Source organism: Aulostomus chinensis, chromosome 18 (genome assembly GCF_037954235.1).
Source record: "Aulostomus chinensis isolate RoL2024-O1b breed Wild chromosome 18, RoL_Achi_v1.0, whole genome shotgun sequence".
NCBI lineage: Eukaryota > Metazoa > Chordata > Actinopteri > Syngnathiformes > Aulostomidae > Aulostomus > Aulostomus chinensis.
This window is the reverse complement of record NC_141337.1, coordinates 5562883-5590877: the sequence shown is the minus strand read 5'-3', so window position 1 is coordinate 5590877 and position 27995 is coordinate 5562883. Positions and strand designations below refer to the sequence as shown.

General features: G+C 43.4%; 1 protein-coding gene across 4 annotated transcripts; it reads left to right on the top strand.

Annotated features, from left to right (window-relative positions):
* Positions 1-633: 633 nt before the first annotated feature.
* Positions 634-22384, top strand: trip10a (thyroid hormone receptor interactor 10a). Of its 4 annotated transcripts, XM_086186393.1 has the most exons (16): positions 634-995; positions 8031-8146; positions 8746-8802; positions 9888-10035; positions 11410-11472; positions 12808-12912; positions 13015-13143; positions 13712-13858; positions 13965-14153; positions 17953-18117; positions 18339-18362; positions 18880-18989; positions 19263-19395; positions 20001-20089; positions 20177-20310; positions 20809-22384. In XM_086186393.1, the coding sequence occupies exons 1-16, from the start codon at positions 972-974 to the stop codon at positions 20958-20960; spliced, it is 1785 nt and encodes a 594-aa protein (XP_086042519.1). In that variant the 5' UTR covers positions 634-971; the 3' UTR covers positions 20961-22384. The 4 variants fall into 4 exon arrangements, with proteins under 4 accessions (XP_086042519.1, XP_086042522.1, XP_086042521.1 ...); XM_086186396.1 differs by lacking the exon at positions 17953-18117 and having other exon boundaries at positions 636-995; positions 20809-22383; XM_086186395.1 differs by lacking the exon at positions 18339-18362 and having other exon boundaries at positions 636-995; positions 20809-22383.
* The last annotated feature ends 5611 nt before the right edge of the window (positions 22385-27995 follow it).

The following is a 27995-nucleotide window of genomic DNA, read 5'->3' as shown; positions in this document are numbered from 1 at the left end:
GATACTTCATATATCCCTGCCTTCAAGTAATTATTCAAAACTATCATGACAAATATCGACCAACATGAAGAACCTCATTCTGGATACAAGCACGGGGTCTTTCTGTGTGGAGTCTGCATGTTCTCTCTGTTCCTGTGTGGGTTCTGTGAGTGTGAATGGTTGTCTGTCTCTATGTGTTGGCCCTGCGATGGACTGGTGACCCGTCCAGGGTGAACCCCGCCTCTCGCCCCAAGGCAGCTGAGATAGCCCCCCTCCCCCCACAACCCTACAGGATAAGCGGCAGAAAATGGATGGACGGATGGATGAAAAAATACATGTCATACTTTGCTGCACTGCTGAGCCCTGCTCCGATGTAAACATCCCATTTGCTTTAGGTTGAGTGGGGTCAACATGCTAACTTCCGGCTCAGCCTAAAAAAGAAAAAAAAAAAAGTCATCTTTGGGCCTCGTCTGATCATAAAATAACCTCATTCACCATAATTTCGGATGAATTCTCCTTTTCAGTAAAAATGTCCAGCAGCAGCTGGTGACTCATTGATGATGGGGTGCTCCAGCAGGGCCTTGCTCATGGACACTTCAGCAAAAACGCAATTATACATTACGGATGATTTGAAGGCGGCTCGTCAGTGTAAACGGGACATTTTTAAAGCGAAACGCCAGGTTTGAACATGGCGGGAGTCCTGGCTCGGTGCACTGGCCCTTTAAGATTTAGGATTTGGGAGTGACGCGGATATGAAAGCTAGTTTATCCCTCTTTCCTTCGCTATGAAAAATATTTGGACAAACAAGACTAACAACTACCAACCCGTGTGAATTAGCTGATAATAATTTATATAATTCGTTAAAGAAACTAAAAGTGGACTGATTTATCACCTGGCGATTATCCTCGCAGTCCCCCGAGTCTTTGGGATAACTTTGGAGAACTTCTTTGTATCCGGGACAGTCAGGACGCAGCTTGGCCGACAAGCTGAACATGGACTGGGGCACCGAGCTTTGGGTGAGTCCGTCATCACGGTTCGCTTCGATGTTAAAAGTGTAAGAACGCCGTTCATGCAGCGTTTTAGTCTGGAAATGAGAACTGTGGAGGCTGCGGGTTGGTAAAATGATGCGTTCAGGGTCATGGTTGCTTTATGCTGCAGCTTTTTATTTCACACATGACAAAAGTCCACAATTTTAACATGCTTTGGAAAGTGAAGCGCGGCTCCGGCTTGTTAATGTTGCTTCCACGTTTACACGTTCTTGGGACATGTTGCTTTTATTTGCACAAGTGGAATTTTGCACCCACAAATTTCAACAACAATCGTGCATCACTGCGCTTCACGAGGCTTTCATTAAAAAAAAAAAAAAAAAAAAAGTGATGTGAGTACTTAAACTTTTGTGGTAAATCAAGCATCGGTCCTATTTACATGAAAAGTAACTCGTTCCAATTTGTAGTACTTGATTATAAAATAACCTGGATGACTCGGTGAAAACTGTGTCAAAATACTACTTTCTAAATACTAAGTGTACCTGGGAGGGTTGTTTGTGTCCAGAGGGATGTTTCTTTGTTGACATCCTTGCACACCTTGCCTCCATAGAGACGACCTCAAATGTCATTTGCCTTGACAACAGGCTGCATCACTGATAAAGTGATGAAGTCCACACAGCCAGCGAGCAGTTTGTTCCTTGGAATGAGAGATTTGTAAAATTAGATTTGCGAGGGCATGCCAGAAAGGATTAAAATCTCCTGATTCCGCTCGTAATTTTAAAGGTGAAGGATGTTGACTTGGTCTCGAAAAAGTGAAGGATGCACGGATTCTGAGGCTGACGTCGACATGAAGACAAATCAAACCATTATTTAGCCCACAGGGATGTGTTTGTTATGGTTTTTGTTGATAGATTTTTATCGTCCCCTTCATGCCAGGGAAACAAACATTAAAAGCATCAAGAGGAACTCAACTGATTTGAGGTCTGCAGCCCTTTATCACGCCGTCTGTGAGGCCGACACACGTTCCCAGGTCAACTTTTAAGAGTGTAACCTTTCACATCAACACATCGACCAGGGGGCGGCCGATATAAAGAGCTGCATCAAAAATCAAAACATGTGTCCGTCTCCAGAACCCAACGCGCCCAATCGGAGTAACCCTGCCATGTTAGATCTTTCATGGATGAATGCTTAAGTTACACGCCGGCGTCAACTTTGAAAATACTTGCGAGTGCAATATCTCGGACAACTGTTAAATGTAAAATGGAGCATTGCAAAAGATGAGCATTGGCAGGTTTTGACCCCATTACGGAGTTTCCCCTGAGGCCTCCTTTCCTGTCCCTTTTTCTATCCTGCATGCTGGTGCAACAGCCTAATTAGTTTTGGCCTACTTTGATTGACTCACTGAAATGCCAGAGTATTAATCAGAGGTTCTGCTTCAATGTGGCGTTGCTCTCTGTTCAGCGGTTGTAGAGTCATATTCAGAAGGCCGCACAAAGATCTTTTTCACTCAGTGTCGGATTAATAACGTTTTTCTGTCTTAAGCTAACTAGCCACTCTTGTGTGATAAGAAGAAAGCCTGCAGGCATAATTGGTTCTGTTAATGTTTGCCAGCAGAGTCGTCCCCAGGGCCAAGCCCGCTCTATGGCATCTGTCCCTTGGTTGTAGTTCGTTAATCCGGTGGCTATTTTAAGTTACAGTGTAAAAGATCAGTGTCTAGGCATTAGCTGTGAGTGCTACCAGGCCGGTCTTGAGGACTTCAGTGTGACAGGTCTGGCCGGCCCAGGCCTCCTCATGTTCTAGGAGACGGGGTGACTCAGGGCTCAAACATTCACCCAAGCCTCGTGGATCGGTGACTCTCATGGTGACTCCTCAATCAGATATGTGGCAGTCACTTGAAGCTAGATTTGTGTCTGCTGTAACGTCAGCTGCCAAGCCTTTTGGGAATATGTGCTAGGTTTTTGGTGAGAGTCGAGTCTGGAAGCGTGAAGTAGCTTATCAGTCTGTCATTACAACACGTGGCGCCCTGCAGGCCCTTTTTTAGGCTGAATGATGACATTTAGACCACAAATAAAAATGGAGACAAGAGCGGAGGAGATAAAAACAATAGCGAGTCAAAGAACTCTGCAGATGGCAACCTTTCATTTCATACTCCGGCCTAATGAGGCCCCGTTATGAATTCATGATCAGTTAATCTGTTGTTCTTGTTTGTTTATTTATTTATGTATTTATTTATTTTTTAGTGATTGATTCCTCACTTTTTCTGACCCCTGCAAGAAAGATTCTGATGATACCAATTCACCTCTCTCAGTACTGACTTAACTTAATTACTGGCCAACTAAATCCAGTACTGATCCAATACCGATGCGCAGCAACATTGACAACAACAGAAAAAATAAAAATAAATTTGTGTGTGTGTGTGGGCGGGGCGGGGGGCATCATCAAATCAAAAAATCGAATTCCCAATGTTTTACAAAATGCTAATGTCATATAAGCTAGTGTCTGCACAGAGAATCCAACGGCGTGTTTACACAGTTGCCCCCCAAGTGTGTGACTAACTCCTTATGGATGTGATATAATTGCATCATTGTTGTATGACCTGAACAAATACATAATGTACTCTACTGCAACAATAGTGGCCAGCACATCGCAACATCCTGTGCTATTTTAGAAGCAATAAAGAGTTGATTTTCTTGATGTGATATTAGTCAGAGATAACTGGGAAACAGCTCGTCTCAGATGGGTGCACAGATACAAAGATACTCGCCAGCAGTGGTATGAGATTATAAACAGTTCCGCTATGGAATGTCTCGCAGTGACGGGTTGAGTTGATCACTGCGTTTTGTCCCAGATGTCTTGTTTTGCCAACAACAGAAATGTTCAGTTCTGTTGTCATGGACGACTGAAGAGACCGGAGAATTTCACCTTTCCAGAGGCTGAAGTCAGAGGGGAAAAAATGACAACATGGCAGCTAACTTAATAGTTGACAGCTGGTCGTGTAGTTTGTGCAGCTAACCGTGTAGTTTCCACTGCTAGTTGTGTAGGTATGACAGCTAGATGTGTTGTTTGTACAACTAGCAGTGTAGTTTTGACTGCTAGATATTTAGTTTGTACAACTAGTCATATACTTTGTACAGATAGTCTTGAGGTTTGTACAACTAGTCATATAGTTTGTACAGCTAGTCTTGAGGTTTGTACAACTAGTCATGTAGTTTGTACAGCTAGTCTTGAGGTTTGTACAACTAGTCATGTAGTTTGTACAGATAGTCTTGAGGTTTGTACAACTAGTCATGTAGTTTGTACAGATAGTCTTGAGGTTTGTACAACTAGTCATATAGTTTGTACAGCTAGTCTTGAGGTTTGTACAACTAGTCATGTAGTTTGTACAGCTAGTCTTGAAGTTTGTACAACTAGTCTTGAAGTTTGTACAACTAGTCATGTAGTTTGTATAACTAGTCATGTAGTTTTGACAGCTAGTCTTGAAGTTGGTACAGCTGGTCATGTAGTTTGTACGACTAGTCATGTAGTTTGTACAGCTCGTCTTGAAGTTTGTACAACTAGTCATGTAGTTTGTACAGCTAGTCATGTAGTTTGTACAGCTAGTCGTGTAGTTTGTACAGCTAGTCGTGTAGTTTGTACGACTAGTCATGTAGTTTGTACAGCTAGTCTTGAAGTTCGTACAACTAGTCATGTAGTTTTGACAGCTAGCCGTGTAGTTGTGAAAGCTCAGCATGTAGTTCTGACAGCTCATCTGGTTCTGTGTTTGGTATCTGATTTTTAATTCGTGATAAATCTTGTTTTTTTGTTCCAGTGGCATTCTCTCCCCCCCCCCCCACGGCGAGTTAGCCCCCCCAATAAAATCATTGCGAATAAAATTTAAAAAAGGCAAACCAAGAAGTTGAACGGCCAGAATTCAAGCCAAATTCTCTCTAAAAATAAACCTGAAAAGCCTGATATCAGTCTGTCAGTTGATATTGAAAACATGAACATGAGTTCTGTCCAAACTCAGCCTGTCTGTGGGGATCCATAAAGATAATTAGATGTCAGTGGTTACAGGCTCTTTTAAATTGCAGTGTTATGACAGACAATGGTGCACAACGACACACTGATTATGTCCTGTCGAGCTGTTTGGATGTGTTTTAAGGCAATTATAATGAGGTTGTTTGGTTTTTTTTTTTTCTTTTTAATTGGAGCATTCTCATCTTCTATCGGTCCGAAATAATTTAGGTTCATCCGAGGTTCATTCTGTTTTCAGCAATGCTGCATTCAACACATGACATATCTGCACAGGCAGAGAGGAAAACATAAATACCAGGGCTAAGTGGTTTTGAAAAAAATGCAGTAATTTTGACTGACAGTGCGATTGTGGTGGGATTTGCAGGGTTGGGCGTCAATGTTCATTTTTACGTCATGATTCCCTTTTTCATTGCAGTGATTTTTTTTTATGGGGATGTGTTTTAATCAGAGGTGTTGTCTTAAGTCTGAAGTGTATGATGTGTCGTCAGGACATCTCTGCAGCGCTGCAATGTTTGATTAAAATGATTTAGCAATTTAAAAAAATATTCCACCCTCCTGTGATTTGAAAATTGCAGTCTTGTCATATTATGGTTTTGATTGAATTTCAATTAATGCTGCAGCCTGAGGATACATTTTAATTTGTCAGAATAAGAAGAAACACTCAGAAAGAAGTTTCTGCTTATAAAGTGTGAGAATATACCTTTTTTGTGTCTCTGTAGCGGTTGCTCATGTCTGTGCCTCAGTCTCTTGAACTGGTGCCGCTTCTATGTTGGTGTCACTAAACCCAAATGTCAGACCTGAACGCATCAGGGCTGCTTGATTATGATAAAAATGTAAATTCTTTGGTTCAATACTGTGATTGGGATTATTGAAGATGATAATTCCTCGACTTCAGAAACGATACAATTACAAACACAAGTGCTAAAGATTACGGTTTGTTCTTCTTGAGTGAATCCTTCCTTGCAGTGTTTGTCGTCAGGTAGCCACATGGCCTGAAACTGCGCCAACCTCACGAGCTGATAACCACATTTGTGATACGGCTTATCTGGAATTATTTGTTGTTGTTTTTTGTTGTTGTTTTTTTGGTCAAAGCAGCTCACTTAAAGATAAGCAGGATGTGTTGAACCTGCTTTGTGATCGGATCTACCAGCTAATAAACCTGATAAAAACCCATGAAAGGAAGCACAGCCGTGTTGCGGGGTGTTTTGTTTTGAATGCATCAGTTTTTCATTATCAAGCGTATCTCTGTCTGATTACTTTTGCCAACAGTGTCATGCAGATGTGCAGCGCGCAGCTGTGTTTTGTACAGAAGTGTGAGTATTGGACTGGGATTCAGTGTTGGCAGAACTTCGAGTGGGATCAGGAGCAACATGCTGCTTTGGGAAATTCCTACTGGGCAACTAGCACAGAGGTTAAATACACAACAACATTTTGCCTGGCAGTTTCTGAGCTGTGTTAGTTGACTTCCACCGGCTGGATGCAAATATTACACTTATCTATGTAAAACAACAAAGATTATTAATCACACAATTTCCTCTTTTCCTGCGGTAATGGCCGCTCCACAATTGAGCAGTTCTGTAATTACTGAAAAATTTCTACTTCTATGTTTAACTTCCAGTCCTCCCAGTTACCCTTTGCAGCCCCAGCTGATCCTGAGCTCCGGGGAAAACTGGTGCTGAATGTAGCTACGAGTTTGACGACGGTTGTTTTGGTGATAGATTGCAGGCCTCTGTCTGTGTTCTGTAATTAGACTAAAACTTGTGTTATTCATTTGGCTTTTGTCTCTTTCGTTCGGCCTGAACGGCAGGAAGGACACAGAGGAACTTGGCCCAACTTGTCTGGAATCCCCTTTTCCAATCACCCCCCTCCTCATTACTAAAGTCAACAGCAAAGAAGAGCCGGGAGTGCAGTGTCGGGGAAGACTGGCTCAGATCTCATCTCTCGCTCTGATCCCACTTGTCTCAGCTTGAAAGTGTCATAAATTGCTCTCCCTAAAAAGGAACAAAGGAGGACGAGAAACACAATACCGCTCTGTCAAATTGGAAATGTCAGCAAATTCAGTTCAACTGGGGCAGAACTTGACATTAAGTATCTACTATATGAGCTTGTTTGATGTCATTCTCACAGCTCCATCACAGTGGGATATGTATGCTACGCGTACGTCCTTTTCCTTCCCAAAAGTTGAGAATCGGCATCCTTAAACTGTCCTCCCTCCCTGGAGTCTGGCTGAAGTGTCATTTTGAAACCGTCTTATTTTAGTGTGGTGGCGTATTTCCAAGTGAAAGAGGATCGAGATAAACGAGAGGTAACGCCTTGAGGACTTAAATTGGAAAGTTGAAAAGAGGGCGTTTACCGGAGCGTGTCACAACATAATGGTAGGTGAGGCCTTGACGTTCTAGACTGACAGGGTAGCAGTGTCTATCAGGGTGTAGTAGTCAGAGCTCATTTAGTGCTGCCTATAGTCGCTGAAGCAGTCTTCTTAATCTGGAGCTGTCACACATCCCACTTTCCTTAACATGAATACATTTGAGCCAGCAGGCCCGTAACCACAGTGTTTTGAGGAAAGAAAGCAGAGTTTGAGGTGGGGGGGGGGGGGGGGGGCGGAACGGGACAAAAAGACACTGACTTAGCATTTCTGCTAGCTAGCTAACTAATATATCAAAGCTTGTGCACTTTCAGCTAAAAGGAGACCGATTGATGGGTGGATGTCAGGTTATCATTGTTTGAAATTGTTTGGGACATGCTTTTGATATATTTTGGTATGCTTTTTATGTAAAAGAGCAAATAAATCTTTTCTTTTGGTCATTATCTTCCCTTATATCGTCAACGCAAGGATCTGAACTCAAAGGCCGAAGGAAGTTTAGGGACAACTGTCAAGATTTTGCGCACGTTAAGGGAACATTCCTGGCGTCGAACCAGCGGGAGCAAATGTGTTTAGTTTATTTCCCTCAATCAAAGCGGAACATCATCGGCCTAAACACATGATCCATATCCTGCAGTGTATCGGCTTAATATCTTTTCCTTATTTGTCTCTCGTGCTCTTTTCACCAGGACCAATATGACATCATTGAGAAGCACACACAGTCTGGCCTGGAGCTGGTAGAGAAGTATGTGAAATTTGTGAAGGAGAGGACAGAGATCGAACAAAACTATGCCAAACAACTGAGGTAGGCCTCGTTCTCGTTCGTCTGAGTGTTTGTCTCAAAGCAGCGTGTGTGTGTGTGTGTGTGTGTGTGTGTGTGTGTGTGTGTGTGTGTGTGTGCTCGTGTTTGTGTGAGTGCATGCTAAAAGGCTGTTTATGAAATGTTTGTGGGGTCTTATGACTCTGACAGAATCTAACTTGTCTCTCAAACACTGGCCTCATTCTCCAGCTGCTCGCTCCCTTCGCTCTTTCTCTCTTTATCCACGGTGCTCCTTCTCTCCTCCCAGTTGTCTCCTAGTCCGCAGGCCCACATCTGCTCAAGTGCTGAGCCTCGCTGGAGAGGAGAGGAGTGGAGAGGAAGTGGGAGCAGACTGGCACATGATAGACAGGATGTGGTTAGAAAGAAGGAGAGTGAAACAAGGAAGGACAGGAGAAGATGAGCTATTTTAATACAGTTATTGTGCACTGTTGTTTTTAATCTCATTGTTTAAAATGAGCTATGGCGCTGTTGAGTTTATGAGCTTCCTTCAGCTGCTACTCCTCTATTCATCATTTTTTTCTTCTATAGAATGTGCATGTTTAACGTTCTAAACATTCATTTTAATGCCCTTTAACCTTCCGCAGGAACCTTTCAAAGAAATTTAATGTGAAGCGGAGCAGTAAAGATGAGCCTGAGTGCAGGTGAGCCACTGTAGCTCTTCTTCAAAGATGCCTAATCAAACACTGTAGAAATATTTTGAGGGCCTGGATTTGTCTTTAAAGCAGCTTTATGTTGTTTTAGTGAGCAACAGTGACCTCTGGTGATGCCAAGTTTTGAAATCTTGATTACTTTTGAATTCAAATGTCTTATTTTGAAAATTAGCAGAGAAACATGTTTCGGCTTGAGGCAAAAAAAAACAAAAAAAAAAACCCTGTCATGGCGATTGTTGAAAACGCAGTAGTTTTGTTTGTACTCTGGTTGCAGTGCTATGATTTTTTTTTTTTTGATTAATGATGATCAGTTGCAGTCGCCATGTTTCCCTGAAGGCATTTTGCTTTTCAATGAAACAGCACCAAAAAAAAGCCTCAAATTTGCAAAACACTCACTTTAGGTGTTTTTTGTTTTTTTTTCCCTTTTTGAAAGAAAGTAAATGGGCATAGCGAGAGATGGAAAAACCCTTATTAAAAAAAAAATCTCTAAAGTAGCAAACCTTTAACACAAGGGTCTGACCAGCTGTTTCCAGCTAATTCATGAACTTAGCCTTCTTATCCAAAGAAGCAGCAACGCGTCCGACACTCGCTGGCACCAGAGAACAATTACAGATTGTCCAACTGAAAGTAATTCCCAAGACTGCGCCCCCATCTTACGCCCAGGCGTAGATGGCCGAAAGAGTGGGCCGACCTGTTGTATTAATAAAATTCACAATGCTGTATAGTGTTGCTTCAAGGAAATACAAATACACTGTGTGTACAAATACACAGGCAAAGCAAGGCCTGTGAATCGGTGCTGGTCTGGCTGCAGTTGCCCATAAGCGCACACTGAGGGAACAGAGCTAATCTGCTCTCAGTGTCTCCTGTCCAACTGCTCAAGTTTTGTTGTTGTGGTTGTTTAAGGTGCGGCTGCTGCTTAAATGCCTCTAGGAGGAAACGGGGTCAAGGATGTTTTGCTCCTCTTATCAGGATTTGCTGATTTCTCTTCGAGCCTGTGAATGCAACATCTTATGACCGAACCCATCAGTGTGTTTCAATTCCTCCACCTTTTCCTTTCTCCGCCCGTTACGTTGTAGGTTTTCCAGCTACCAGTCTTTTTTGGACATCCTGAATGAGATGAATGACTACGCGGGGCAGAGGGAGTTAATAGCTGAGAACATGATGATGAACATTTGCATCGATCTCACTAAGTACCTGCAGGAGCTCAAGCAGGAACGAAAGATGGTGAGTTGATGTGCGCGGGACCAGGAGCATCGATCAGGAAGCAAGATCATGATGTTACTTAAGGTCCAACCCCGGGATTATTCTGTGTCACAAAGTTGGGTCACATTTTACCCGGATACGTCACCATAGTAACGGACACCGTAAGATAATAACTGCTGGCTCGCTTCCCATTTGTCTTCACCATTCCTCAAAGATCCAGTGGACCCTCTTGTCTCCAGCCCTGCCACCCTTGTATCCGCTCTCATCGAGTGATTGAAGTCGAACACAGAGACGGATTAATGCAGCGAGGCTTTGTACTTGTTGATTCTCTTCGGATTAGACTCTAGGATAAGCATATTTACTGCTTTGCGTTATGACTTTATTCTTTCCCTATAAACTCCAGAGATGATGTAAGCGCTCCACTGAGAGTTGCAGGTGAAAGAAGGATGTTGGTATAGATTCATATTTACATTCTGGGAGTTGAATACATACTTGTCATTGTAGTCTGACCTATTTGTGCCTTGATGATGAGGTCGTGTTACTGATAAGCTGATTAATTTGCATTCACGCAGATTTTCCTTTCTGCCCTTGGCAGCAACAACTACCGTTTATTTTAGCCTTTAGCCATCATCAGTTGGTGTCTGTATTGGTCACGGCTTCTGCCCATCGAGTTGGGAGTCAGCAGGTTTGGACATCTCAGACTCAACTGGTTGCTTAATGAGTTTGGTCACCATCCTTTTTTTTTTTTTATCATTGTTTATTCGTGGTTGTAGTAGTTTGTTCTTGTCAAGCCGGCTTACTTAAAGTGATCCTGGATATGTTGAACTGACTGAGCCATATCAGCTTGAGCTCCGAACCAAAGAAGAAATCCGTCCCTGTGATTAATAATCTGAAAAGGTCTCGAAGGTTAAACCGAGGTAGCAAGAGGAACCTCCATCATGTTTAACCATGTGATTTTGTACTAATTTTGTGGTTCGTTGTTTACATATAGACACCTAGAGTTGTCTATACAGTACCAGTAAGGGCCTGCAGCAGCTGTGAGCGTGCATGTTAATGGTTTGAGAGCGGGGGGGGAGGGTGTAGATCTCAGTGTTATGACAGGAAGGAAGTCAAACTTGGTGTCTCCCTGGGGAGGCCTGGTCTGAGCAGTGATGACCAACAGCTCCAGTCCTCTGCAGCGACATTCAGACGCTGGCATTTGTTATGTCTGTTGTGTGACGTTCAGAGATCACTGTTTATTCTGTGTTTGCCACAACACACGGCTGTCTCCATCATCTGACCCCCCCCCACCCCTCCATCTCCTCACCCTTGTCTGTTTTTATGAATGTCTCCATCATCTGACCCCCCCCACCCCTCCATCTCCTCACCCTTGTCTGTTTTTATGAATGTCTGCAGCATCTGATGGAGGCGAAGAAGGCCCAGCAGAGTTTGGAGAGCACCTACAAGCAGCTCGACAGCGTAAGCTTGGCTTTCCACTTTTTGAAAGATGGATCCAAAAATGATCTTCAGTGCATTTGTCAGTGTGCACTCACACCTTATTTTCAGTTGTTCCCAAAACACTTGTTTTTTTTTTTCTGAGGGCTCCACTTTTGTGCAGTTGCTACAGGCTTTGAGAGAAAATCCCTGTGTCATCCTTGTTGCACTTCTTCATGCAACAATCCTTTAGTACATGGACGAGAAGCTTATTTTTTCCACATCTGTTTATCTCAAGAAGCAACTTCCACGGCTGAAAAGTGAGGCCAGCGCCGAACATCTCAAGTTCCTGGAGGGGCCACTTGAGGCCGGCGGTCCCCATTGACTCCAGTGTCCAAATGCAGAAGTTCTTCAGAGAACAGCTTGTTCTCTGAAGTTGATTTCTCCTTTTACCACAACTGTTCAGGGGGCAATTTTAGAATAAACTCCCATTCAAATTATATTAAAGTGTGCTGTTTGCTCAAAATGGTACTATTGGAAAAAGAAAAGCCAATATGTGGGAGCAGATGGGGCTCAGTCGACGAGCGTCGTTCATCAGCCCACTCTACTGATGTTTCAGGCAGATGACATCATGTACCCTCCTCCTCCTCCTCACTTTGCGGTTGTCAGACTGAGCGGTGACGGCGTGTGTGCCCACTTACCGAACACTTCCCATACAAAACGGGAGGGCAGGCGCCACCATTTGGGGCTCATGGGGAAAAGACTGCGTCGAAAAACGGTTAAGAATTGAAATAAAATAAATATTTGTGAGGATGTTGTTGTCATACTGAAATGACATCATCGTCCTGGATTTCCCCAGCATCCTGCCACCACTTTTCTGCCAGAAAAAAAAAAAGAGTCAAAAAAATGGTTAAGTATAAAAATAAATAAATGAATATTTGTAAGGATATTGTCGTCATTGAAAAATGACATCATCGTCCCAGTTTTCCCCAGCATCCTGCCACCACTTTTTTGCCAGAAAAAAATAAATAAATACCACGCTATGTGGACACGGGCCCTCTGAGACACATTATTTCTTTCCGGTAGGTTCATTATGTTTGATAGAAGAAGTTCCCAGAGTGAACTGCACATTCAGTGTAGCTGGTCGGGGGCTATATTTGTCCACACTAAAAACAGATGTACCGAGTGGAAAGCGGCTCTCTATTTTAGACCGGTATCATCAATCTTTGTGGTGATGATTGGAGATGCCCCACAGCTTGAAACCTCCCTTATCTGTATTTCGCTCTAGATAATGGAACCTTTTCAGATTCAATTAATGGCCCCCCATTAGCAGCATGAACTGACCATTTTTCTATCTGTCTTCTTCTTTCCACAAACCAGAGTAAAAAGCGCTTTGAGAGGGAATGGCGAGAAGCAGAGCGTGCAGCGCAGTACGCAGAGAAGACCGATCAAGACATCAATGCCACGAAGGCAGATGTTGAAAAAGTAACTATGGGAGAGTAAAGTCTGCAATTTAAGGATTATTTATGGTGAAATGTTAATGTCCGGGACAGGTGGTTGACCTGTTTGCTGCTTGTGTGCTTCCAGGCTAAACAGCAGGCTCATATGAGAGCCCACGTAGCGGATGAATGTAAGAACGACTACGCCGCTCAGCTCCAGAAATACAACAAGGAGCAGAACCAGTTCTATTTTAACGACATGCCACAGATTTTTAATGTAAGTACCAATGGTGGCATGACACCACCTCCTCTCTCAAGTTCGCATCGAGCACAGTGAACTGTAACTGGTAGTAGTTTGCTAAAATACTGTCTTGTTGACGACCTGGACACAGCACAAAAAAAATGAATGCAATTTTAGTTTTTTTGTTGGAGTTTTTCTGGGGGGCAGGGGGCAAGTTTGCACTTGTGACTAACATTGAGAAATTGAATTCAGAACATTTTAGTTCTTTACAATACAAATTGTCAAATGGCAAAATTGTCAAGGTCTAATTTTCTACTACAATTCACAACAGTAATAAACTTTTTGCACTCCGATATATTCTTAGGCAGAGATACATTTCTGAAGCTTCATAAATCGCTATTCTTTCAAGAAATAAACACAGCATTAACAAATGTCATGAAATTGTTATATAATATTGTTATTTCTCCCCACAGCAGTGTAATAATAGCATATTGTGATCTTGTTATTGAATTAAACATTCATTTGTGGACTATGTGTTATGTAATAATGTGTGTGTGTGTGTGTGTGTGTGTGTGTGTGTGTGTGTGTGTGTGTGTGTTTTTAGAAATTACAGGACCTGGATGAAAAGCGAGTACGGAAGCTGGCGCAGGGCTACATCTTGTTCTCAGACACAGAAAAACATGTGATGCCAATTATTGGCAAGTGCCTGGATGGGGTAACTAAAGCTGGTACTAATGTTAATGAGAAAAATGTGAGTTGGTCTCATAAAATTCTTTTAATTTAATGTGCAACATGGTTATTTTAACTGTCTGAAAATATCTCCTGAGTGCCCTCGAATATAATTCTGTCAAATGCAGGACTCCATGGTTGTAATAGAGCAGAACAAGTCAGGCTTTGAGCGTCCTGGAGATTTGGAGTTTGAGGACTACAGTCAGGGCATCAACAGAGCCTCGTCTGACAGCAGTCTGGGTACGCCGAAAGGCCCCATGGACCTTTTGGGAAAGAACAGAAGCAAAAACTTTTGGCTATTCAGCAAAAAGAGTAAGGTAGGACATCACAAGCACTGATTAGCCACAGTGATGAATAACGGTGTGTGTATATACATATAGCTGGGAAGAAGGAAAAGGTCCCACTTCCAAGTAAAGAGGAATCACATCACGGCTGACAGGGATGCGCCTGAAAACCTGCTCTCGAAATGCAGAATGGTGCCAAACAACCTCATACAAGTGAAGCTCAGGCGGCTCGACATTTCAGCCGATTTCTGTGTTACTCTTACTGTCATCGAGTTAGCCAGAAGGCTAACGCTCCATTAGTTTCAGAAAAACTTGCTAAGCTACAAATAGAAAGGTACAAAAGTTAGCTGTAAAGTATAGCTGGGCATTACAATGATCCGCACTCACGAGGACAAACAGAATTACCATCGCCGGGACTTCTTTAGGCTCGGAGCAAGTACGTTTCTCATCCTCTACCGCAAGTGCTTCCAAACCTACTTATCAGACATTGAAATAATGTCCGACCTCCAAGGTGGAGAACACGCTGAACTCATGGTGAAATCTGAGCATGCCACCTGGAAAAGTGGGGAGTTTTACAGAGGTCCGTGAAGTAGGTTTGACAATGCTTGACGAGGCAGAGTTTTTAGTGAAAGATGAGAAATCTTCTCGCGCCGAGCCTAAAGTGTCCTCATTGCTGATTTAGGTCGTCAAACAACAGTGCAGGTGATGTCAAACGATACTTAGGTTTATGTAATATTAGCCTTCTGGCTCGCTAAATAACCTCACTCAGCTGCCAATACGGTAACTTACAGAAATCAGCTGAGATGTTAAACTACTGAGCTGAATTTAGTTCCGTGTGTATGAGGTTGTTTGTCACTTTGCTGCATCCTGACAGCAGAAGTTAGAGTAGATTTTGTGGGGGCAACCACGCTGCCTTTTTGTTGTCATTATATCAACAAAGTGGGTGGGGGGGTTCCAAAAGGAAATGCTCGTAGATCCCAGCTTCAGTGTTGCTGGTCTTTTTTTGTTTTTTTTTACCTAGCGAACACATCAGCGAACCCCTCCTTCAGTGATCGCGATGTCAGACATTCACTCACGTGAGTGGGTAACATTTGTGTGCTGCCATGTTGAGTCCGTAGGCAGAGCCAGGAAATCCCCTCTACAGGGAGCGCTCAAGATGGACCTGTGGTTCACACACACACACACACACACACACACACACACACACACACACACACACACGCCTCCCACACACTCACAACCTTGCCACCTCTGAAGCTGAAAAGATGCATGCACCTCTTTTCATTGTACTATACTTGAACTCACACACACTCTGACACTTCTGGAACATGCATGACTCTCTCCCTGTGACTGTGAATACCCCCCACCACCCACCCTACCTCTCTCTGCAGTGCAGTTTGTTTCCAATAGGCCGACTGGCAGTCAGCATTTTGCTGCGCTTGTGCTTTCATCAGCACGCGCAGCGAACAACATTGAATTTTCCTCTACAGGCATCCACAAACACACTGCTTCCATTATACTGGCCAGAACGTAGCATTATGCCTGGCATCACAATCACATCTTTGTAGCACCGGTTGGGTTGACATCAGGTTTGCCAGGTCAGAACAACCGGGTCAGCTCAGCATCACTCGTGGTGACCGAGATTGCTGAAGCGAGCGTAACCACACTTGATCTTATGTCACTCCTGCTGAGGTGTCAGTGAAACTGGTGATATTAGTGGCTGACCTCTAACTAGCCGATGCGCCCCCCCCCCCCTTCTTTTCACCAGACTAAACCATCCCGTCCGTCTTCCCTTGCAGCGTTTGCTTGTTCAGCGCTTCTCTCCTCTCTCCGCATGTCTCACCGGCCGTTCACTTCCTGTTCTGTGTGTGTGTGTGTGTGTGTGCGCGTGTGCGCGTGTGTGGCGCGCTGCTCTGTGTCATCCGTCATGCTCTCCTAATTAGGCCTGTAGGAGTATGAATAGGAGGTTCACTACACTGTGAACTTTTGGTCTACGTCTGGCCCCGAACCATTCAACTGCTCAGCTGCTCTCCTGTACTTAGATCCTCATAACTCTCCAGTAAAACAGCACCTTCCCAGTAAATGCTCACATAATGACAGCGTTGTGCTTCCACCTCTCAGTATTTACACAATTTTTGTAGGGCTGTCTTAGGCAGTCAAGAGGGTGTCGGCGTCCTCTGTTGTGTAACAGATAGAGCCCACCCTCACCTACCTCCTGTGGAAATGGATGCATCCAAAGAATCCCCATTTTTAACTGAATGAATCATGCATGATTCATTATTTAAATAGGTTTTATTACAATTTTATTTAAGAACTGTCACTTGAACTAGATTTATTTCATAATATTAAAAAAAAACAAACCTTAAAACATAACAAAACACAACAATCATTACAAAAATCTCAAAAACTTGTTTTCAGACGGTTCAGAATTGGACGTTTGACATGATGGCCGACTGTAATTAATGGTACATTATGCAGGCAAAAACCTCAGTTGTCTTTTTATGTTCATGATGTACACAAGGACAGATATTAAAGAGCCTTTTGTGCACCTTTATTACTGTAGTGGTTTTAAAAAAGCCACAGCGGGTGAACTCAGCTTGCATTTTGGTGTTGTGGAACAGAGACCAGCCTCCACTGCTGGCTCAGGGGTGACGCCGTCACTCCCTCCATCCCAGTACTGCGCTAGCATAGGAAACCGGGAAGAGAGGATAGAATCCTTGATTTATCGATGCATAGGTGATCAATCGACATTCAATTTCTGGCTTCTGTAGTTGCAAAATTTACGACAAAGAATGAAATTGACTTCACCATCAGAAACTGCAGTTAAGCAAAGGAAGGTTTTACTTCTCTCTCAGAGGTTACGAGCACCTTCACACACATCTAATATTTAAGAAGGCTACTCAGAACTTCGTGAGCTGACGTTGGGTCTGTAGGCCAGACTGAGAGCTGCTGCAGGTTCAGGATGACTTTTCACACAGACTCCTCATGATTCAGTTAGTTGGCGTTCGTAAAAATAAACAACAAAAAAAACCTTTTTCTATATGTGTATTACACAGCGTTCATTGTTCAGAGCACAATACTTCATTATCAACATTTTATTGACTTTTGTTACCATGGAGATGGAGTAAGGCTGCTCTACCACGAGACAGCTTTGCAAAATACAGTCTGAATAGTATCGTTAATGATGTGATACTCGCCTGTTCTGATCAGTGTTCTGATGTAGAAGCAGCAGTAACTTGTGATGGATCTGAACATAAATACACGAGCCATGATATAAGAGTAGGTTTTTAACCTTTAGAACCGTACGGTTTGGTGTAACTGGGCCCTGGAACAGTGCTGCCTTGCCTCTTTAAAAACTTTCAACCTGCCGGGAGTTTGACTACCGGGCTTCGGTGGAGTGGAGTGATGGAGGGGTGGAGGAGAAGCTGTTGGTGGATGCTTGCTGTGTTATTTTTGAGGCTTTGTTTTCATGCGTGTGTGAATAAGAGCCAAAGAGAGACAGGTGTGTGTGTGTGTGTGTGTGAGTGCGTGTGTGTGCGCGCGCGCGTGTGAGTGCGTGTGTGTGCGCGTGTGAGTGCGTGTGTGTGTGTGTGTGTGTGTGGGCGGGCGCACGCGTGTGTGATTTCATGCTGTCAGGGGTCTTGTGCCGGTTTGCTCCAGTGTTGTCTTCTTGGCTTTTTGGTGTGCTTTCAGGTGTTGACGGTGTCTTTTTCTTTCTCTTGTCACTTTTTTGTTTTTCTTCTATCTTTTACCCCCCCCCCCCCCCCCCCCCCGAATTACGACCTACCCATGTACCCTCATGCTGGGGCTCCTTTGGTCCCACCCACTCCAGCTGTCTCCCTCCACGCTCTCACCTTTCTCAACCCCTCCCGCCCCCTCGCCCGCTAACGGACCCCCCTCCCCCAAGTTTGGACGGGACCCCCTGACGTACTGTTTGAAGGAGATCAATAAGACAGTGAAACCCAGAATCTCTTCCTTCCGGACACTCAGGAGATCGGTGAGTCAGCAGAGGAGAGGGTTTTGGGAATCAGGAGACTTCCATCCCATCCCACCCATTGGGGGCTCACACACCATCCTGTGGAATTTCACATGTGGTTCTACACACACACACACACACACACGATTTGATCAATATGTGCTAGAAATAAACATTTGGTTAAAGGCAAGATTCGTTTTCTAGAATATTCTACACACACTGTTTTTTTTTTTCCCCCTCAGAAGTTTACCCCAGAGAGGATCACGGTAATATGGTCATCAAAGCTGGTGTGGGGGGGTCTGAACTGGGTGCTGCAGAAATAGCCACCTCTCCACTGCCTTATTATGATTTTCACAATCCTCTCCAGCAGCATGTCCATGATGCTGCTGGAGAGGATTGTATTGAAGAGGTGGCCCCCTGGTGGTGGAGGGAGGGGGAGTTTGGTCACACAAAAGGGAATTCTTAACCCAACTTTGAAGTATTCTTAAATGTTTCTGCACTTATTAGGGTCACTTTGCACTCCTTGAGCTCGTAGTTTAAAGGGAAAAGAAAAGGCTTGGTACTGGTCCAGGTGGGGGTGATTTTGGGTTCAGCTCACTGTTACACAGCGCTGGATTAGATTAAATTGAAGTCCAACAAAAATACTAATGGAAAGATTATTTTATGGTGAACTTTGTCCCTTGAGCTGAACTCAAACGGGGGTTTTGGGTGCCTCTTGGTTTCTCTCGGGTTGAGTTGTCTCTAAGTTCAACTTTGACCCTCCCTTCCTGTGAACTCTTGCAGCCCACGGTGACGGAGGACTTCACCCATCTTCCCCCAGAGCAGCGCAGGAAGAGGTTACAACAGAAGCTGGAGGAAATTTGCAAAGAGCTGCAAAAGGAAGTCGATCAAAGGTGTGTGCAATGATGTGAATGTGTGGGTATATGGTAAAAATAATCTCCATTAGAGCCTCTCTGCTGGTAGAGTGGATATAATATTCATGTAGTGCCACATCGTGTGTGTGTGTGTGTGTGTGTGTGTGTGTGTGTGTGTGTGTGTGTGTGTGTGTGTGCAACCCTGTGGTGTCTGTGTTTGAGTTGTTTATCCAACCCTGAGCTCTGCAGGGAAGCACTTTTGACTGAAAGTCCCTCTCTCTCCTTTCCTCTATCTCTGTCTCCTCTCTGCAGCGAGGCCCTGGGGAAGATGAAAGATGTTTATGAGAAAAATCCTCAAATGGGAGACCCTGCTAGCCTGGCATCCCAAATCAATCAGACATCTCAGAATATAGAGCGGCTAAGGGGAGAGCTCAACAAGTATGAGGTAAGCCCGATGCCTGGTTCCCGGTAACGTCAACGTGAACGTTCTCCATTTATTCTTGCAGGCACTCAGTTCTTAATTCAACATACGCCATCATACTATGAAATAATTGGCACCAGGTTCCTTGTTTTTCAGTGAACACAATATAATGTCAACAGGGTCTCTGTGCTATGCAACACTTTGAGATTATGAAGCCCTCAGCTGTTAATTCGAACTAATTATTCACTAATTTGTTGATTTATTGTTACTCTCACTGTCTCAACCAGTGCCTGGAAGTGTCGCTGAAGCGCTTGCTGCTCTGACAAGCCTGTTCAAAGCAGGAGTGTAGCAGAGCTGTTGTGTATCACCATCTGTGTTAAAATGGACAGAAGGGACAGAACGTTCAGGAGTCGGTGCACATCTGTGTGAAAGGGGCAGTCAGGAGGATGCACAGATGCTGTCGTGTTTCTACATCACGCCTTTTGTGTCATTCGATTCTGTTTGAACACCCAAAGCTTCATATCTAGGAGTTTCTTGTAGGACTATGAAATAATGACTTTGATTCAAAACGGCATCACAATAATCACCTGTTTCCACTCCTTCACCTTCTCACCACCTGCCTCCCTCAGACGTGGCTGGCTGAAGCAGGAGGACGGGGGGACACGTTGCGCTACAAAGCTCACTCATTTAACAACAACGAAGCCCACGACATCCACAGGTACCACTCCTCCGGTCGCCAGTGCGTTTGGTCACAGTGAGGCGTTATCTGACCTAAACAGAAAACCTGCGTTTGATTTCCCCGCAGCCCCGATGGAGCTCACTCTGATGAAAGCACTCCTGACGCCTCCCAAGCCATCTACGCAGAGTTTGACGATGACTTTGAGGACGAGGAGTTAACTGCTCCTATCGGGAAATGCACGGCCATGTATAACTTCCCTGGTACGTCACTGGCTTACTCAGCAGTCTGTTGGAGTCAAAAAAAAAGTTACTGTTGAGGCAAAATTAGGCGCAGAAACTGTTTGAAGTGGCCAGCAAAGTTCGCAACAGTAGAAGGATGTTGGAGTCCTGTTTTGAATCCTGAATGCTTCACAACATTAACCTACCCGACAAGGATTGGTGACCCCCAACAAGTGCTCTTTGTGTCCACCTGACCTTTGCGGTATTCACACATCATAAAACACTATCGTCCAACCTTGAATGTCATTTCAAGAAGCTGTTGTCAGTGAATAATAAAAGAAAGTTGCCTGCAAAACAACATGAGCTGCCATCCAGGGTTGCTTTGTTGAAGCAGGGATTTTTGTCTTGGCAGTGTTTCCCCGGGGATGTGACTTTCACAGATGTCATGTCGCCATCATGTAATTCAGTGCTCAGAAGGAATTTTTGCGGTCATTTCTACGAGCAGGTTGGCATTGACAGTCTTTTCCCGTTCTCTCCCAGGTGCCAGTGAAGGCACCATCTGCATGCAGGAGGGAGAAGTGCTGGCTGTTGTTGAAGAGGACAAAGGTGACGGTTGGACACGAGTCCGTAGGAGCAACGGGGATGAAGGTTACATACCCACGTCCTACGTCACCATTTCCTTAAACAAATGACACGTGAGGAAGAGGAGAAGAATTGATCACTTCACTTAACTATATGCAGTTCTTCCCACGGGACCAATCACAGAGAAGCCACAGCACTATGGGCGGGACCACTGGTGGATCCAAAGCGGGTGCATTAGGGTCCCTCTAACAGGCAGAAGCATGGTGCCGACAGTGTGTTCCTCATGGCTCACCACTCCAGCACGAGTGATTGGAATCCCCAAACCGCAATGTTGTTTAATTTTCATATCAATATTTTTTGGGGGGTTGTGGTTGTTGCATTGATCTTACGCACCATCCTGGTACGAGAGCTCGCCTCGTTCCACAGCCGAGTAAAGCGTTAGCCTCTGAATGTGAAAGGAAGACATGCGAACAGGAGGAAAAATGAGTGCTGCTGCCATCTTTATTTACACTGAGTGTTAGTACCAGTCATAGGAGGAAGTTACCTCACCTGTTTACTTTTTTCCCACCCGCTCTGACCACAGACCGCTTCACCGTTGAACTGCGATCGCCTCCTTCTAGCTTCAGTAACATTTGCAAAGACGTGTGGCATCATCACGTGGATTGGAACAAACATCTTGAGTGTCTTTGGGGGGGGGGGGGGGGGGGTGGAGTGTGCTTTTTTTTTTATTTTTTAAGTCAGAAATGTTGACAACTCTCCTTGGGTGATAAATCTCATGCAGACACTCCAGACAATCACAGCCATATCAGTAACAATGACATAGCTGTTTTCTTCTCTCTGTTTTCTATTCAATGTAATTTATTATAAATATGTACGTTCTATGAATTTTTCAAGTTTGACAGAGGTTGTACTTTGTATTAAATATTTTCTCACCTTTTTTTCGCCTTGCACATTTAGTGGACAGTATGTAGTCACAAAAGGGAGTAAATAAATGCACACATAAAATGTGCAATGTTGTATTTATGTAATAAACATGTTTTAGCTATCACAACACCACTATTGTCTTATTTAACCATTCAAATAAGGATTGTTGCATCGTGATAGGAAGCTAAAACTCTCCTTATGTTGCTAATGACTTTGTTTTGATAAACCTCACACCCTCTCAACATGTTTTTATCTCATTCTTTTCAGCCTGCGGGAAACATTTTCCCTCCGATGAACGTGTCTTTGGTGCCTTTCTGGTTAAAAGCATTTTGTTTGTATATATCATTTTTGCATATAAGATATTCTCTTCTTCTTTTTTTTTTTTTCCAAAACTTAATAAATCTGGAGCACATTTCAAAGTTAAAAGTGGTTATGTCATTTCTGGACTCAAGCAATAAAAAGCAAACAAGTTGCCTGTTGGTTCTGTAAATATATGGGTTTTTTGTTCGTTTTTTTTAAATTTCAGGTCTGTAATTCAATAAGTTCTCCTGGTGTATTTTCAGAGTTTTTCCCCGGAGGAACAACTCAGTCAATAAGTTCTCTGCTCCCTGCACAGTTGAGTCAATACTGGACCTGTAAACCTTTAACTGGGGGAACTTGAATGTGGCTGCTGATTGGATGATTTGAGGTTTTGCAGAACAAAGTTGTACATTATTCCCACGTCAGTTGGAATTCATATACAACTCCCTATTTTAAGGCATTGTTCATAAACTGGATTTGAATTTGAACCTCACTTATATTTGGTGTTGCAAGTTCGCGAACCTTGAAACTCTCTTGAAACAAAGGTGAGAGGGTTTTCTCGTCACGGGCACACTTGTAGACGTGAACAGAGACGAAACCACGACGCTTAATAACTTATCTCAGAAGTTTCCGTTCACACCTCAGCGTCGTGGCTTTTATTTTTGCCCTTTTTCTGTTCAAGCGCTTTGCTCTATCTGATAACGTTTCTCCAAAACAGTTCACAGCCACAGTTCAGTCGGATGCTTCTGGCCAGCGTAACAAGACCTTGAAAGCTGGATTTTACCTGATAATAAAACTGCCAAGAGAAAAGGAAGCTGCATCTTCATTTTCAATCATTTCTGTTTAGTCAGGGAGGCTTGTGGTTGTTATCAATTTAAAGTAAAATACTACTCCTACTGCAACGAACTGAACCCTAACCCCAAACGTAAGGTTACCTAATAATAATAATAATAATAATAATAATAATAATACATGTAATTATTTTTAACCTAACATTTATTTTACCTGGACTTTTCCATCTGATAAGCAGAATCTTGTCTTGCACTTATAATTATAATAATACCACTTTGTTATAGTAGCAAATATAATTTAATTTAGGACATTTTAAGGAACAGTTACAAAAGTGCTTCGTGGAAAAATAAATAACAGCACACGGAAGCATCAGGGCTACCCCCTCCAGTGACCTGAGCATTTGCAGCTGAGCCTCAGTAGGTGGCACTGTTGCATCTTTTCTTAATGAAGCAGGGTGCAACTACCATCTATTCTCCTCCTTGCATATTTATGTTTTCAATTTAGGCCATGCATTTGCATACCTGATTAAACAGCAAGACTCTTCAAACCCAGACTGTTTCTAATGACTGTAACCCCAAAACTGATGTGCGCCCCTCTTTCTTATTCACCTTATTCCCCGTAGTCCAACGTACAAAGAGACACACCTCAGATAAACTTGGCTACAACAAGATTTATACTTGATGGGAAGGAAAGATCTTGGGAGGTGGAGGTTTTTTTTGTTTTTTTGTTTGGTGGGGGGGGGGGGGGGGGGGGGTGTAGATGGAGCCAGCTCAGGGAGCATGACTGGTAGGATGAAGAACTGGATCATCATTTGTATGCAAAGCCTTAAGTCTCAAGATGCGTTAAAGGTCAGCTTTCAGCAAGACTCCCGTGGTCCAGCCAACATCCTGTGCTTGCCTACAGATGGGAGAAAAACAGCATCCTCACGTGATGCTGATGGGACGTTAACGGAGAAAACGTGCTGAACCGCATTTACCAGAGGAGGCAACAGATGCTGCACGTTTGTTCGGGGAGGCCACACCCGAATCAGCTTTGACATCTGCTGAAACGCTGCGGACGAGGCCAGAAAACCATCAAGTCTAGAAGTTTTAAACCCAGAATGGCAGCCTCATGTCCTTAGGGAGTCATTAAACATTTACCCCTTTAAAGTCAGAGTGCCTGTGATGTCACGGAGTTTACTCACCTGCCTGCAACATCTGGTATCTCACACCCGATGACAGGGATGAGACAGGAGCTCCCCCCCCTGCAGATCACGCATCCTGCACAAAGACATGAGGAGACACCTTGGTTGTATGATAAAATGTTCAGGACAGCTTCTCCATGATACCACTGGTAGTCCTTTATTACATATTCTTTATGTCCGGTGTCAGTCAGTATGACGAACATACGTGTATACACCTCCTTCTATTGTGCAAGAACATTGTATACTAGCGAGGAAACTATCATGCCCTGCTGGGTATATGTGTTTAGAAACAAAGTTAATCACTTCATGAGCAAGAGGGATCGATCACATTTGATTCCAGGAGCAGAGTTTAATTTTAGACCACAATCAAAGAGAGGAACACTGGATCTGCACTCCTGAGGCCACCAGCTACCCAGGTCCCAATCAGGGCTCTCGTCCTCCATGTGGCCCTGTTCAAGCTTCACCTGGAAGAATCCTTTAAAATGAACTCTCCAGGGGCTCCTTAGCTACCGTTCATTGTCACTGCTTGTACACGTCGAATCAGGCGACTGACTGTTTGAGGACTTTGCCCTCCTTTCTCTGCACCGTCTTTGATGAGGAGGATGTTTTGGTATTTCCTGTGTTGCGTCTAATGTGTGAAGCCCCCTAGAGGCCAGAACACGAAAGTTGTTCTCCTGTATGGAAGCCAAGAGCGGCCATGGTTTTGATACATTTTTACCCAGTAATTCTAGAGAAAACTGTCTTAAATTACTGTGCTTTCACTAGAAACATAGCATTGATGACGGCGTTCAAAAGCAAGTACATTGATTCTCAGCCTCTGCGTTACTAACTGCTATGTATTTTTGGTTTGGTACATTAAATCCTGAAGAATGTGCAGTTGGATTAAAGACCTTTTATATTTTCAATTCTTTTTGAATGTTTGAACCCGGATTATTTTTCCCATTTTTGCCCCTACGCTTCAATAACGAATACATGTCTGGGTCAATGTGTCATGAATACCCACAACAACAACAACAACAACAACAACAACAACAACAACAGCAACAACAGCAACAACAACAACAACAACAACAACAACAACAACAGCAACAACAACAACAAAGCCTGAAATGCTCATTACAGGATTAATGGGATTAAATCAAAGTGCAGAAAACTGTAACTGACATATATGTCATAGGGTTTTTCATAGCAAATTCAAATATCTCCATAAACCTTTTCATTGGAAGAATGCAGGGCTGGAATAATTCCATGAGAAGATGGAAAAAACTTCAGGAGAGAGAGAGAAAGAGAAAAAAAAAGCATAATGGTACATAAACGTTGGTGGTGGGGGATTAATTGAGTCTTGTCCATGTCTACAGGAGGGAGGATAAACCAGGCTCACAGGTAGCAGTGCTACCACTTTATCGTCACGTTAGTTTGGTAAAAGTGATGTGAATCTATGAATACAGATTTTCAGGCAAAGATTCAGCATCTCTTTCCTGTCGCATCTGTTTCAGTGTTTTATTATGGCAGGCTGCAGAGAAACAATGATGCCTGCTGCACCGCGGGCGATAAAAGATTTCACATTCGATCTTCCAGCTGTTGCTGCAGGACAGAGTGATGGAGGGAAACGTTTCGGTGGTTCAGTGAGGTCTGAATTTCTCTCACATGGAGTTAAAGATAGCGTCAAAAGCTGCACTGAATAATTAATAATCTCAGGTTCACAGTTTGTGTAGCTCCTTCTCAGATGCTTTGTGATGTGTGTAATGAAATTCATGAATAAACAGCCAACTTTTGCAACTGCTTTGTTCAGACTTTTTTTTTTTTCCTGTAACTTTTTTTTGGGGTTGTTTTTGTAGATTTATACATAAAAGACGCATGTATTAATCACTGCCTCGTGTTCATTCCTGAGGCACAGCTTGAGGCCCACTCCGTGTCTGTTTACTACTTCTGTTTTCTAATAGTCGTTCTGCTGATGCCGGTTTCCAATGCGTTGGCAGATATGGGAATCTGAAGGGTCTGTAATAAGCTCCACCACTCAAAAATGTTTTTATACCATCATCATCAAGCCTGGAGCCAGGAGTAATGCAACACCACTGCAGACTCCGCAGTCAGCTTCATCATTTAGCCCCAGTGAATCCTGCATAACCAATACATAAAAATCAAACTCTGTCATTTAATTTTCTCGCTAAGACAGTTAGAAACTCCCCAATGAAATCAATTTCATAATATAGTCAAATTTAAATCCCAACAGATGCTATTAGCTCTCTTTTTAGGCTTATTGTATTTGTGTGCTGCAGGCCTTTATCATAATATTCCCCCTCTTGTTTGATACCACTGTCACAGACAGGTGGATGTTAAATCTGTTCCCTTTGAAACAGAGAAAAAAAAAACCCACATTGGTTGAAAAAAAATCTATAGGTGACACAAAAAGTAAAGAACAAGTTCAAATACTGTCTGTAGGCTTCTTTTTGACATAAAAATTGATAGAAAATACTTTAAAATATAGAAATGACAGCCACAGTTTACAAAATCAGTTGTTTTAGCTGCTGCAGTTAATGACATTTTTGGACTTCCTGTTTATAAGAAGACATATTGGCTCAAAGCTGGTCCAGGTACACGCAAACTTAACACTTGCTTTGACTGCTTATTGCCACTAGAGGGCCCCCAATAGTGCTTGAAACAGAATGCCCTCCATAAGTAAGTAAAGGGACCATATTACGCCCCCCTCCTGGCTTCCTGTTTCATTTTGATGGTGTGTTTATCAATATTAGCATGCATTAGTGGTAAAAAAGCTCCTAGATACAACTCTTTTGTCCATGAATCCAGAATCAACCCCCCCCCCATACTGAACACCCACTCTGTCGAGATTGGCCAGCTGCCTCGAGTGTAATGGAAATGTCACACCCTCTAGCATAAGTGCAGTTTATCATGGCAACCTGAAATTAAAACACCATCAGGGTTGGACCGCACAAGAATGAAACCGCAGGGGTGGTAACGGTATCGATACAGGCCCCTTGTGGTGCGCTACGGGGCGTCAGACCGTAACAGCTTGTCGAATCACAACGTTACAGGAAAAACACGCTCCGTGTGGGGTTTTCTTATTTTACAGTTTGCAAATCAGAAGACCCGAATATTCACACGCAGAATCACTGAAAGTGAGAGAAGATGGAATGGAACTTTCCACGGGGGTCACGAAGGGAGTGCTAGTGAGTCGCAGGGAAAGCACGGAGGTGTTCCTTCCAAGTTTGCTGTCAGAAAGTGTTGCATTGATGTGCTAGCTTGCGGTGCATCTCTCCTCTGTGTCGTTCTCACCAAACATTTCCAGGGCTTTGACAGAAGTGAGAGTGAAATACAACTATTTATGATATTGGGTAGGTTCGAGACGCCGCTGGGCAACTGTGTAAAGATAAACACGCAGAGCCGACATGAAATGAAACTCTCTCATTCCAATCCTGAACAGATTTGACCGTATATGTTATTTATTATCAGCGGTGGAGAGAACCAGATTATTATCCAGAGAGCCGACAGAATGATAATAACAATGTGAACCACATTACAAGGCCAGCTTTCCTGCTTCAAGTGCTAATGTAATGGCACCATTGATTGGTGTGTTTACGAGAGAGAGAAAAAACATGCCAGCTCCCTCAATGTTTGACACATTAATAGCTATTTATCCTTCTCCTATGTTTCAAAAATATGTCCTTGCATCATTCTATCATTTAATGAAGCCCAGCAGAAGACAACTGCCTCTCCTGAGTGTTACGTCTCGTCTGTTTGTTACAGGACGCACAAAAACGGTCATTCAATTTCTCATTTTATTTCTGTAAAGGGGGTGGTTTAATTGAATCGTTCATCATCTCACATGCCAGGTACGAAGGACAATTACATGTTTGAACTCCATCGAGGATGTTTTTGTGGTGTCTGTTGTTTGGCAGCAGGATTCTCTCGGTGTCGGGGGGCAGAA